Below are 13,768 nucleotides of genomic sequence, written 5' to 3'. Positions count from 1 at the left end.
GGCATGAACACAAAACCAAACCGTTGATGCCTTGGATCATCCTTCCCAGGTCCCCAAGATAGCGAATCATCTGGCAAATTGGAAATTAATAACGACAGACTGATGAGTTCTCTCCGTAGTCCAGTTGGGGTATGGCATACAATTCCATACTCTTCCCCAGTTCATGGGAATAAAGTCCACCTCTCTGACCCCTGTCCTTTTGGAGGAGGTCGTATCGCTTCTGGGAAAAGATGAAATAGAACCCATTCCATCAATTCACCACATGGACGGGTTCCATTTCAGATACTTCCAAGTGCCAAAGAAAGACAGGGGAATCTGACCTATCCTGGACCTAAGAACTCTCAACAAGTATATACTGATGACCAAATTCTGCATTATTTCAATTGCATCCATAATTCAACTCCTGATAGGGGACAGATGGTTTGTCACCATCGACCTGAAGGATGCTTGCTTTCATATCCAAACACGTCCAACACACAGGAAATTTCTTTGTTTTATTGTTGGCCCTCAAGTTTACCAATACAAAGTCCTATCCTTTGAGATCTCCACCGCCCCAAGGGTATTTACAAAGGTTATGGCTGTAGTAAAAGGACCTTAAGTGGTACAGCAGGGAAATGCTTGACTAACAAGCAGAAGGTTGCCAGTTCAAATCCCCACTGGTATTATATTGGGCAGCAGCAATATAGGAAGATGCTGAAAGGCATCCTCTCATAGTGTGTGGGAGGAGGCAATGGTAAACTCCTCCGGTATTCTACCAAAGAAAACCACAGGGCTCTGTGGGCACCAGGAGTCGAAATTGACTTGACAGCACACTTTGACATGGCCTGGAGAGAGGACAAGGTGATGACCAGGCTCAGTGTCTGGGGTTGGTGGCTTGGACTATATCCTCTTCATTGATATCAAATGTGATATTGCTTGATGCCACCTACCTTCATAGAGTATACAACCTTTCATGGTGTTGTTGCTCCCCATTATCCTTTCATATTCATACCATGCTCCATTTTATGGAGTATGGCATCTCTTAATCTATCTGGCCTCATAGGAACATATGAAGCTGCCATATACTGAGTCAGACCATTGGTCCATCTAGCTCAGTATTGTCTACACAGACTGGCAGCAGCGTCTCCAAGACTGCAGGCAGGAGTCTCAGTCCAACTGGGAGATGCTAGGGAGGGAACTTGGAACCTTCTGCTCTTTGCAGAGCGGCTCCATCCCCTAAGAGGAATGTATTTCAGTGCTCATCATTCTGCTTTAAAGGGACCAGAAATATGCTGGATTGCACACACATCTTACAATTTATAAAAAATCTGCAAGTATATAGTACAATAATTATGCTCATTGGCAGTACAAAGCTCAGCTCCATGTAGTGTGGAGGTTCTATTTAGTTGTAAATCCAAGTTCTAGTGGACAACGTGAGAATGTTTTGGGCCCCCCCCCCAACAAAAAGTACAGTCTAGTTATAGGTTGATTAAAATAATTGATTTCAATAAAGGCTTAGTGATATGTCTTGCTTTTAAATCCATCAGCCATGAAGACACATGAACACTCTCTAGGTTGGAATAACACTGTGAGTAGAAGGTCAATTCAGCAGATACAGGAGAAACTCCGTATTCACAGGGGTTTCGTTTTCTGCTGCTACTGCCAATACGGAAACAGTGAATACTGAGGCATTGGGCCAATGTAAATGTGGGGGTGAGGCTCCCAGAGGTCGATAAAATGGCCAAAAAAAGGGTACAATTGCCCTTTAAGTGTGTGTGGTGGGGAGTGGCCTACCATGTTTCATGGTTCCCCAGCAGTCCAGCAGCACTCCTGAATAGTAACAACAACAAAAAGAGGATTCTTTGCATACCTTAATTTTTTCTGTTCATTTTGACTGTCATTGGACATTACCAACTGTCAAATGCCATGTGCCAACTACAGCCCACCACCACAGGCAAGGCAGTGGCGTACTCAGTTTATTTTTTAGGAATATTGAAGTGTTTAGATTCTTTGGTGTCTAATAACCTTTCCTCATAATGAATCCCTAGAAATGAAATCACCTTCATTTCTTTTGCTCATTTTGACTGTCATTGGACAGTGCCAAGTGCCATGTGTCAACTACACCCCCCTACATGCGCGCACACACACTGGAGTGCTCGTTTCATTTTTTAGTATTTTTTGAAGTGTTTAGGTTCATTGGTGTCTTCATTACACACCTTCATTTCTTCTGTTCATTTTGACACCACTACTGGGAGGTGGGCGGGGAATTACTAGCATCCCTTGTGTCAACTACCCCCAACCTGCAAGACACTGGGTACTCAGTTTTATTTTAGGAATTTTTGAGGTGTTTAGACTCTCTGGTGTGTAATGAATCCTCATAGGGATTCATTATGAGGAAAGGTTATTAGACACCAGAGTCTAAACACTCGAAAAAATTCCTAGAACATAAACTGAGTAGTACCCCACTGCCTTATATGTGGAAGTGGGGTGTAGCTGGCACATGGCAGTTGACAGCTGGCACTGTCAAAAAGACAGTCAAAACGAATAAAAGAAATGAAGATGTGTAATGAATCCTCATAGGGATTCATTGAGGAAAGGTATTATACACCAAAGAATCCAAACACTTGAAAAATAGTGACCACACATTTTGCTCCATAACTCCACTTCTACAAGGGCTAGAACTTAGCTTTTGGAAATTCACATGAGAAATCCAAATCTTGAATCAATTCAAACTGAATCAGGCACGATTCGATTTGGACCTGAATCTAGCCAGTGGACCATAGGGGCAATTTGTTCTGTTTCCAAATCGCCCAAACCAGCTAGATTTGGGTACAAACCAATTTGTGCCTGAATCAATTCGCACATCCCTACTGGGGATCCATGTTTGAGAACTCCTGCTGCAGTGGGTTTATTAATCATTTATTAATTTATTAATCGTTATAGATGTGTAGTAAAGAAATTTTTTTTTGCTTGTTTGCTTTTTGGAAACTGGCCAATGTCCTTTAAATATGAAAGCCTGGCTGGCAACCCTAGAACTTTGGGTTTGGATCCATATTTTTAAGGATGCTTTGGGGCAATTAACTTTTACTCCAGGTTATAATCACTTGAGTTACTGGTAGAAATCTGTATAATATAAAGCCTGTCATATGGGGTTCTCGCTTTCCTTTTTTGTGCTAGGCCTGATCCAGGGCTAGATTTAGTAAAAAGAGAATGGGGGATTTTGCTATTCAAAACCTTCTGGCTCACACTTTTAAGTACTTGCTTGCCACTTTCTTTAGGAATTTCAGATATGATTTCCCCCCCTCTCTTTTGAGCTGCTTATTTACAGAATTTGCATGTGCTTCAGCTAGACATAATGTTTTGCCTTTGCAGCTCTTATAGGGGATATGTCAGTATAGGGGATATGTCAGTATCCTGATTTCTCTTAGAACATATCCATGCAGTAATCTAGCGATGGAAACCATGGGCTGTGTTCTTTTCTTTGGGATTTCAGACTTTCTTTTCTGAAATTCATAAACAAATCATTGTTCCTATGTTGGCTATCTTCCCAACTAAGTCAGCCAACATTTACATGAGTTATTTCTTAGCAGACCAGTTCCCCAGAGTTACTCTTGCTGTGGCAACCTTTTTGTCAGTAGCAGAGAAGAAGAGGAGGCATCTGATAAGTGGACGCTTCCTTGTTTTTGTATCATTGGTTTTTATTTATTTTTGTTATTTATTTACTGTTCTGCTGGTTTCTGTTTCAGCTTGTCTGTTGTATGCAAATGGTTTGATTATCTTTGTACATTTAAATTCGGGTCTGTGGATTGTAATAAACAAAATACAGCTCCAGTATGCCCTAGTCAGTCAATTAATACCGGTGGGGCTGGGCAGCAGGCTTCTCCTCCAACCTACTAATGTTCTTTGAATTCACAGAGACAGAAGAAGTACGGAGCTGGCAGTCTTGATGTTGGCCTCTCATGTGCATTCACCCTAACCTTCTGAACTCAAAATATGTTTGCCATGTTCCTAAAAGACAGGGCGGCACAACTTTGGCCCCCACTGAAGATGTAGGACTACAATCCCCACCACCCCTGACCATTGGTCATTGGACCTGGGGATGATGGGAGCTGTAGTCCAAAATCAGCTGGAGGGCTGCAGTTTTGCTAAAAGACATGAAGCCTGAGGAGCCTGGCCAGGAAGCCAGTTCTACGGAGTGGGGGCCGTGGGGGAAAAGGACCTACCCCTTGTCCTCCAATGTCTCTTCTCTGAAGGTGTAGGACATCAAAACAGGCTCTGTCCTAGTAATCTGATCTCCCAAAGGTTTCGTAGGGGAGAAGGCAAACCCTTGGAAGGGGCCATAGCCCAGTGGTAGAGCTCATGCTTTGCATCTAGAAAGTCCCAGGAAGAGAGCAACTGTCCATATTCCATCCATACGGTGCCTCTCCAGTGGCTATTGCTGGTATCGCTCTGTGTGTGTCTGTCTGTGTGTCTCTGTGTGGTTTTTTGTTTTATTTTTAAGACTCTTTTGGGACAGGGAACCATTTCCTCCTACTTTTGGCTATGTAAACTGCTTTGAGAACATTTTTGTTGAAAAGCAGTATATAAAGATTTTTAATACATCATCATCTCCGGATACATTGGGAAAGATCTCTGCCTGAGGTCCCACAGCGCTGCTGCCAGTCAGTGTAGACAGCGCTGCTCTAGATGGACCAATGGCCTTACTACCTATACAGGGCAGCAGTGATCTAGGAAGATGCTGAAAGGCACCATCTCATACTGCACGGGAGATGGCAGTGGTAAACCCCTCCTGTATTCTACCAAAGTCAACTACAGGGCTCTGTGGTCTCCAGAAGTCAACACCGACCGATGGCACACCTCTACTTTTACTTCTGTTCCTAATCTATCCTAGACTCAAACCATTTAAGGCAGGGCTTCTCAAACTTGGGTCCCCAACCATATTGGCTGGAGCTGATGGGAGTTGTAGTCCAACAACAGAGTTTGAGAAGTCCTGATTTAAGGCTTCATAGTTTAAAACCAGGGGATTGAATTGTGCCCAGAAGCAAAGCGCAGTTAACACATAATATAATACTATTTTAAAAAAATAATTTAAAATTCGCTGACATAAGTCAATCGTCAGACTGCTGCACTCTGAACCAACTGATGTTTCTGAGTACTTGGATTTCAGTCTCCCACTTAGAGTGTGTTATGGGATCTAAATAGGAATTTGCTGAAATTCCCAAAATGCTAAGTAACTTGTTTAGTGGGCTGAAGGCACATAAGATTTCCCCTGCAACAAAAATCAAGTATAGGTTTTAAGAAGCATATGTATATGCTGCATGTTTAAGGTTCATTCATACTTGAGGGTCCTCAGCAGAGGTAACTGCTCTAGCTGGTTTATGAGTAGATCAGAACAAATTCAGGTTTCATGCAGAGGTGAAAATGTGCTTGCTTATGACAGCACCACAGCCCACTGAAGGCCGCTGGCACATGTTCCTGATTAAATTATCAATCTGTTGTTAAAAACGCTTTATAATATGCCCAGTATAATCTGCATGTAAACCTAACTTGAGATGGAAAATTGGACATGTCAATTTCAAATGCATTAGGATAATTATAAATGCATTATAAGGTTTACATAAATTCCCATTTAAGTACATTATTCATCAAAATAAGCGGAAAAACTTTTCTCATGAGTGGCATTTATAGAACAAAAGCAAATATTAATTAACTCTTTATTTGTTTAGGGCATTTTTCACTCTCTCTACACAATTCTTATGTAGAAGCACTTTCTTGTTCAGATTCCTATCCAGCATTGATATCCTCATATTGTGGCTTCCTGAAGTAGTATTTGTCTAACACTGTATTTGAAAAGCAATAGGTGATTGTTAATAAAATTATGCACTCTTAAAATAGCAAAGGCAAAGTTCAGTATTGCAAACTTTGGAAATAGCAACCACTCTGTCAAAAGAACTTGAGTCCTATCATGATAAAAGCAAAAAGTCCACTTTTTCCCCAGGATGAATATTTATATGTTTAGAGGCATTTTGTTATATTTATCATTTACAGTAAGTTTTAAGGATGTAAAAAAATTGCAGTAGTACTGGGAGTAAATTTTGTTCCTGTGGCTTTAAAACACAAATAAAAATAATAATAATTCCATCACACCAGCAGGTTTATATATAAAGATACTGGTGAGGTATGGATGGGGTCAGGTGTGTACAGGGCAGATCAGAGGTTGCCAGCACAATAAAACCTTATCTCTGAGATGAGATCTTTTTGAAAAAGGTAAGTCTTCAAATGTCTCTCAAACACAGCAGATGAGGGGGCCTCATGATCTCCATACTAAACACATAATGATCTCTGCTCATAACAAGGGAGTTGCAACCAAGGTTACAACAAGGCTCACCCAAGACTACCCCTATGAATATTTACTACTACAAATATTTATATACCGCTTTTCAACAAAAGGTTCCAAAGCGGTTTACAGGGAGGGAGGGAGGAATAGATAAGATGGCTCCCTGTCCCCAAAGGGCTCACAATCTAAAAAGAAGCACAAGATAGACACCAGCAACAGTCCCTGGAGGGACGCTGTGCTGGGGGTGGAGAGGGCCAGTTACTCTCCCCCTGCTAAATAAAGAGAATCACCACGTTAACTCTCTTGCCCAGTTAGCAGGGGTTAGGGGTTATTTACATACAAGAGGAGGAGGCAGAGGAGGCAGGGACAAGGAGGAGCAGTGGTGCCAGTGGGCAGGCAGGAAAGGAGTGACGAGGGAAAGAGGGATGCAGGGAGGAAGAGGAGCGGCTGTGATGAGCAGGAAGCAGGCACACATGCCCATGCAGCACACTTCAGGCCACTCTGCTTCTGGTACATAAGAAAATACCGAAATATTGAGGGTTCATAGGAACATAGGAAGCTGCCATATACTGAGTCAGACCATTGGTCTATCTAGCTCAGTATTGTCTTCACTGACTGGCAGCAGCTTCTCCAGTGTTGCAGGCAGGAGTCTCTCTCAGCCCTATCTTGGAGATGCTGCCAGGGAGGGAACTTGGAACCTTCTGCTCTTCCCAGAGCGGCTCCATCATCTCCTAAGCGGAATATCTTGTAGTACTCACACTTCTAGTCTCCCATTCATATGCAACAAGGGCAGACCCTGCTTAGCTAAAGGGACAAGTCCTTTTTTGCTACCACAAGACCAGCTCTCTTCTCCATTATTTAGTGAACTTATTTAAGTTTACTTTAAAAATGTGACTGTGGTGCATCATTTTTAAAGTATAGCCTATGCTCCAAGCATCCCAGTTTTTCCAGAGGCAGTCCTTATTTTCTGTTAATGCCCTCTTTGGTGTGAGGAGAGGGAGTCTACCTGGTGTTGTGGTGACAGTTGGATTCTAGTTTGCTTCTTCCCATTTGGATAATTAAATGGTGATAATTGCTGGAGATGTACAAGGAACTGGAGTATTTCACCCATTTGGGGAATGTAGATTTCTGTGGTTCTTCTGGAAGGATGTACTGGAGATGATAGGCATGATCATGAATATTAACTTTGTATTTACATTAGAAATTCTAATTCTAGAGATATTTCCAGATGAATGGAAATTGTCAGTGTATGTAAACACATGACATCTTGGGGCTTTGATACTGGAAAAGCATCAAATACTTCAAAACTGGAAAACAAAAGCATCTCATGAACTGGAGCAGTGGATAACTGAGTTGCTAATCTTGGCGGCACATGAAAAAAAATATGTATTTTATGAGAGGAAGTGTTGCTGTATTCCAGCAAATGTGGCATAATTAGTATACAGCGTAATTGCTGTCTCGTGGAGACTGATGCATTCTGGCACTGTAATTACAGCTCATATTTCTCTCATTTCCTTTTTCTCTTTTTTTATAATTATACTTTATTCGGAGGGGGCGGGCATTGATAGGGTTATTTATTTGTGTTTTGGATGTGGGCCTAAGCTGGATGTGTGATTTGAGCGAATAAGTTAATAGTTGGGAGGGTGAGGGTAAATCGATGCATTATTGTTGTTGTTCTCATGTTATATTGTATTTTGTATGCTAAATAATGGAGACCAGCTGGCCCAGGTGCAGAGCTTTGCGCCTCTAGTTCTCCCCTCTCCTCCCCTCTCTCTCTCGGCTCTGCCGCCATTTTCTCTGTCCGCCGCCACTTTCCCCTCCCCCTCCCGGAAGCTCACTTGCAAACTCTCACGAGAACTGCCATTCATGGATTAGTGACGGGTACATCTTAGAGAATTATATGTAGATGTATGTTTAATAATAGTAACAAAAAATTCCTTTTTAATGGTATGCTGAATCTTATCTTGGTGTGTGTGTGTGTGTGTGTGTGTGTGTGTGTGTGTGAAACAATATATCCTGTTTTTCCAATCACATGAAAGCTCAAGGTAGCTTGAAGCAATAATTCAAAATCAAACATAAAACAAATGGCATTTAATAATTTTTTCTGGCTGAATATACAGGGAGGCCTTTCTGACCGAAAGGCAGAAATGGCTACTAGTCTGGGGGTTACAGGCCACTTCCAGTCTCAGGGGCTAGATAAAGTGTGCTGTCGAGTCGATTTCGACTCCTGGCACCCACAGAGTGCTTTTCTTTGGTAGAATAGAGGAGGGGTTTACCATTGAGATGATGCCTTTCTTTCTTTTTTCCCAAATTCAATTTTTATTAATTTTAACAGTGGTAATATTGTCATTCATTGCAAATACACACAAAAAGGTGAACTTCCCACACACATCTCTTCGTGAATCATCAGCTATAAAATTTACCCTTGCTATAATAATAATTCAAAACATAAATTCAAACCCTTACAAACATAGCTAATCTACCCAACCTGCAGTTTTTTGCTAAATTTCAAACCCTGCTGTAAAGTCCATAGTAGGAAAGTAATTCTTTAGATACAACAAGAATGGTTTCCAGTCTTCTTTAAAACATTCCAAGCTTTGGTCTCTTATTAGTGCTGTAAGTTTTGCCATCTCCGCATATTCCAAAATTTTTATCAGCCAGTCTTCTTTTGAAGGCAATTCATTACTCTTCCATTTCTGTGCATATATAATTCTGTCCGCCGTAGAAGCATACGAGAGATGATGCCTTTCAGCATCTTCCTATATTGCTGCTGCCCAATGTAGTACCATCGGGAATTCGAATTGGCAACTTTCTGCTTGTTAGTCAAGCATTTCCACGCTGCCCCACTTGCGGTGGGGCTAGATGCCTCTAAATACCAGTTGCAGGGGAACGACAGCACGAGAAAGAGAGAGCATTCCCTCAGCTCTTGCCTGTGGGCTTCTGAGAGGCATCTGGGATCATCCTTGGGCCTGATCCAGCAGGGCTGTCCTTATGTTCTTATGCAGGATAAAAAGTGATACTAAAAAAAATACTTCCTTGCAAAACAAAAAATTAAAGTAAAAGTTCTAGGGAGGTTAGAGCAACTTGCTTCATATTTTACTACTTGCAGCTCCAGAACTATTTAGTTTTCCCCTTGTTGGCGTTTTAGCTTTATTAAGATACCCATTGGCATTGGACGCTTATAGGATAAGCTCATGATTTTTGAAAACAGTGTTCCTGCAAATGTGTATTTGAAAACTATAGCAAACGAAGCATAGCAACTGCAGTATTTGGCAGTGTACTGTTTAACATTTGATACCTTCCAAACCACTGGTTGGACTTTTCTCCCCCGACACATTAGATATTAGATCTGTCTACTGTGATAATCCTCCACTTTGATCTGTCCTTTGAAGAAGTGACAGTTAGTTGTGATGCAACGTGTTATTACTCTACTTTTATTTGGAAGGGTGAAGTTTGAGATTAATCTGAGCTGCTGAGATGGAAAGCCGAGAACTCTGAGAAACCTCTTTGTGAAGGCGCCTGTTACATATGGCATGTTCCATGTGGTATTCCTGAAAGCGAGCACCTCTTTTACCTCTTAGGGAAAGATGAATGAATGTGCGTGCTGAATTCTTGCCATTCTGATAGAAATGTCTGCTACGTTGCAGATTAGATCAGGAAATAAGCTTGAAGAATGAAGGCTGTGCCCCATTCATAATTCCCACCTAATAGACAAGAGTGTTTTTGTCATCGCTAAGTATAGGGGAACAGAATGTCATTTGATATTTCAAGATGGCCTGCATGTGAAAGTATATATTTCAGAGATGCAGATTAATGTCTCCTCCCTTCTGCTGTCAGAAGAAACAATCCATAGGTAGTAATGCCACTGAGTACAGTCAAATGTTGGCAAACGTAGGAGACAATGCACATTTTTGTTGCTGGCTGTCAGTAAGGCATTGGGGGTCCCAAACCCCCAGTGTCAGGACCCAGATACGTTTGCTGGCTATATCACTCCTGCAGCTTGCCAGCAGGAGGAGCTGGTGGGCTGCTTTTTCTGTGGGTCTATAGTGCCATTTCTGAAGATGGTGGTCTTGCAGCTGATCAGGTGACTTGAGTGGCCAATACAGTTCCACCTGCTTTTATTGATTGATCATATTTCTCTACCACCTGACTTTTGCATCCCTAGATGGTGTACATAAGTTGAAATACAACAAATTTAAAAACCGGATAAAAGGGTTAAAAACAATTATGATATAAAACCAATTAAAATTAATTAAATGCCTGAGAACACAAGTGCATCTTACGCATCTTTTTAAAAGCAGTCAGAGATGGAGAAACGCTTACTTTAACAGGGGGTGCATTCTAGATCCCCGGGGCAGCCCCAGAGAAGACCTGGTCCCAGGTAACCACCAAATGAGCCAGTGGTAGCCATAACTAGACCTCCCCAGATGATCTTAATAGGCAACAGGTTTCATGACAAAGGAGATACTCTTGTAAATACCTTGGACCCAAAGGGATTTTTAGGTAATAACCAGCACTTATATTTCACTCAGAAACATATCAGCAGCCAGTGCAATTCTTTTAAAATTGGTGTTATATGATCTTTTTGGATTATCCTGGAGGCCATTCTGGTGGCTGCAATCTGCACTAACTATAGTTTCCAGACTACATACAAAGGCAGCCCCATGTAGAGTGCATTGCAGTGGTCAGGCTTGGAGGTTACCAGCATATGTACCACTGTTTACGGTCTTTTCCTTCCAGAAATGGCAGTTAAAGCTGATAAAAAGCACCCCTGGTCGTTGCCTCAACCTGAGCAATCAGAGAGTTTTTGATCCAGGAGCACTCCCAAGCTTCGTACTTGTTGTTTCTGGGGGAGTGTAAACCCATCCAGAACAGGCAGATCTAAACCATCTCTCGAGTTCTGACCCCCCACAGTCAGTACCTCTGTCTTATTTGGATTCATTTTCAGTTTGTTATCCCTCATCCAGCCCATTACTGCCTCCAGGCAGGTATTTAGGAAAGTTATGCCATTACCTGATAAAGTTGATATAAAGAAATAGATTTTTATCATCATCAGCCTATTGATAACACCCTGCACCAAATCTCCTGATAGTTTCTCCCAGCAGTTTCATTTAGATGTTAAAAAGTATTGGAGACACTATGGAGCCTTGTGAAACTTGGTACATTAACTCCTACTTTGTAGAGCAATAGTCTCCAATCAACACTATCTGGAATCTGCCAGAGAGGTAGAAACAGTTCCACTGTAAAACAGTGCCACTCAATCCCAACTCCCTCAGTCGACCCAGAAAGATACCATGGTCGGTCGTATTGAAAGCTGCTGAGAGATCCAAAAAGATCAACAGAGTCACACTACTGTCACTACCCAATTGGAGATCATCCATCAGACTCAACCCCATAGCCAGCCCCAAAGCCAGTTTGAAATGGGTCTTGATAATCTGTTTCCTCCAAGACTGCCTGGAGCTGAGAGGCCACCACCCTCTCAATGACCTTGCCCAACCATGAAAGATTGGAGATAGGCTGGTTCTGAGGAGTCCAGTGCAGGTTACTCCATTTAAGGTCTAATAATATCCTCTTTAAGGCAAGGAGGCACTGTTGTTTGAGTGGGGAAAAGGGCAATTTTGCTCATCTTTCCTTCGTTCTCAGGCCCTCTGTGCCTCACCAAAACATGTCCCTGAGGGTCGCATGACACTTCAGAGGGAAGGGGAGGTTGGTGAAAATTGCCCCTACCCCTGCTCAAGTGCAGTGGTAGTCTATAAGTCTCGACTGCTGCACATGCACAGTTCTAGTCCCGATGTCCAGCACTCTTCCATAAAATCCATTTGTAACTATGAATGGATGCCAATGCAAAATTAGGCATGTTCAGCAGTTTCAAAGTTGTAGTTATTGTTTTTCAAGTGACTTTTATCTAGGAATTGTGTGAGATACTACACAAGTTTTACCAGTTTTACTGAGTATTTTATGTGGAAAGAAATTTGTTTAATTTGTTTGAGTCTGAATTTGTTTCAGTATAATAATTGAAGGATTGAAGTGTTTTTATTGATCACCACCCCCATCAAATATTTCAGTTCAACTGCTTGACTACTTGCAAAACCTTTTGGATGCAGTGTGAAAAATTAATATGGTGGAGGTGTGTTTACTGTATAAATGGGTTATATAACATGCCAAATCAGATCATAATCTATTTAGGGCATGAGGAAAATTTGTATAGTAGTTTTTAAATAGAAAAAATAATGCAAATTTTATGCATATTAGGGAAATTTGGACGTGGCATTTTCCTAGAAAATCCACGTCTCTAGGATGCAAGGTTCTTCCCATACTTGCAGCAGAGAGATTACTAATCACCTTTTTGTCTTGCTTTTTTTTTTTTTAAGGGCACCACACTTTGAGTTAATTTGAGTTTCTCAAAGGCTCAAAGGATATATTTAAAGCACAAACGATTAGTGCTTTAAATTTTTCACGGTTGTGTCGTCAATAAAGAGTAGCCATACAGTTCTAATCAATATGGCCCATCCTGTTATATACAATTTTTGTTGTTCTGTGCTGGCCCCATACTGTAGCCCAATGGATCCGAGATAGAAAGGAAAACAGCAAACACAAAACAACTCGTCAAACTCCCTCCTCATATTGAGTGAACAGGACAGACGTCTGAAAGATAGTAGCAGATGTGACCAGTAGAAACTCCCTTGGAGGGCAAGACACAGATGGAGAGGGGGGAAAGGCCCTTATTCTGGTTGGTGTCCGTCTTCCTTCTGGGGAAAATTGATATTGGCGTTATTAAACAGATTTTCTGGTTAATCTTTTTTTATTATTACTTAATGCAGAATCGAAACTCAAGTGGAAAAACACTATTCCTTTCCTTTCCCCCCGTCTACAGGAACACCTGTCATTAAAGAAGTACATTGTGGATATTGTAGTAGAAAGCTCAGGCCCAACAGAGCCATTAAAAGATGGTGAGGAGAGACAGAAAACAAAAAAGAAGGCCAAGAAGCTAAAAGCACGGATGAACTCAAGGTATTTTATTCCTCCCCGCTGCTCCCCGCATCGACTTTGTTTCCCTTTTTGTTCTTTAAAAAAAAATTGCTATGAAAATCTTTTTTTTAAAAAAAACTTTAAAGTTATTTGCTTCAGAAACATCTTGAAAATAACACTGATGAGCCTAATTTATGGCCACTTTCTCTGATTGAGGAAGAAAACCGAATATCGATCTGAAGCCCTGGCTTTCACCTGTTAAGAGCTTTCCTCGTAATTGGATGCCTGCGCCCTGCCAAAGCAGTCGCCTCCACTAGCATACAATAGTATGTTTAAGTATGTGTAAACCATGCCTATTTTTCTTCCACGCTATTGATTTTTAAAATGAAGTATCAAAGAAAATCAATAGTAATCAACAAATAGAATCCAGTCAGCGGCAGTGTCAAATCCCCAGGCTGGGTTTAATCAATTTTGTTGCCTGCC

The 13,768-nt window shown here is 41.4% G+C and overlaps 1 protein-coding gene across 4 annotated transcripts in view; it reads left to right on the top strand.

Moving 5' to 3' along the window:
* Positions 1 to 13,768, top strand: part of SCAPER (S-phase cyclin A associated protein in the ER) — a 265,705-nt gene that overhangs the window by 96,403 nt on the left and 155,534 nt on the right. For all 4 annotated transcript variants that reach the window (XM_053272259.1, XM_053272260.1, XM_053272257.1 and 1 more), the window contains one exon: positions 13,191 to 13,327. In XM_053272259.1, the coding sequence (XP_053128234.1) occupies positions 13,191 to 13,327 (137 nt within the window). The remainder of the gene's footprint in view (positions 1 to 13,190; positions 13,328 to 13,768) is intronic.

The sequence above is a fragment of the Hemicordylus capensis genome, chromosome 10 (assembly GCF_027244095.1).
Source record: "Hemicordylus capensis ecotype Gifberg chromosome 10, rHemCap1.1.pri, whole genome shotgun sequence".
Taxonomy (NCBI): Eukaryota; Metazoa; Chordata; class Lepidosauria; order Squamata; family Cordylidae; genus Hemicordylus; species Hemicordylus capensis.
The sequence above is the reverse complement of the archived record's forward strand: the minus strand, read 5'-3'. Positions and strand labels throughout refer to the sequence as shown.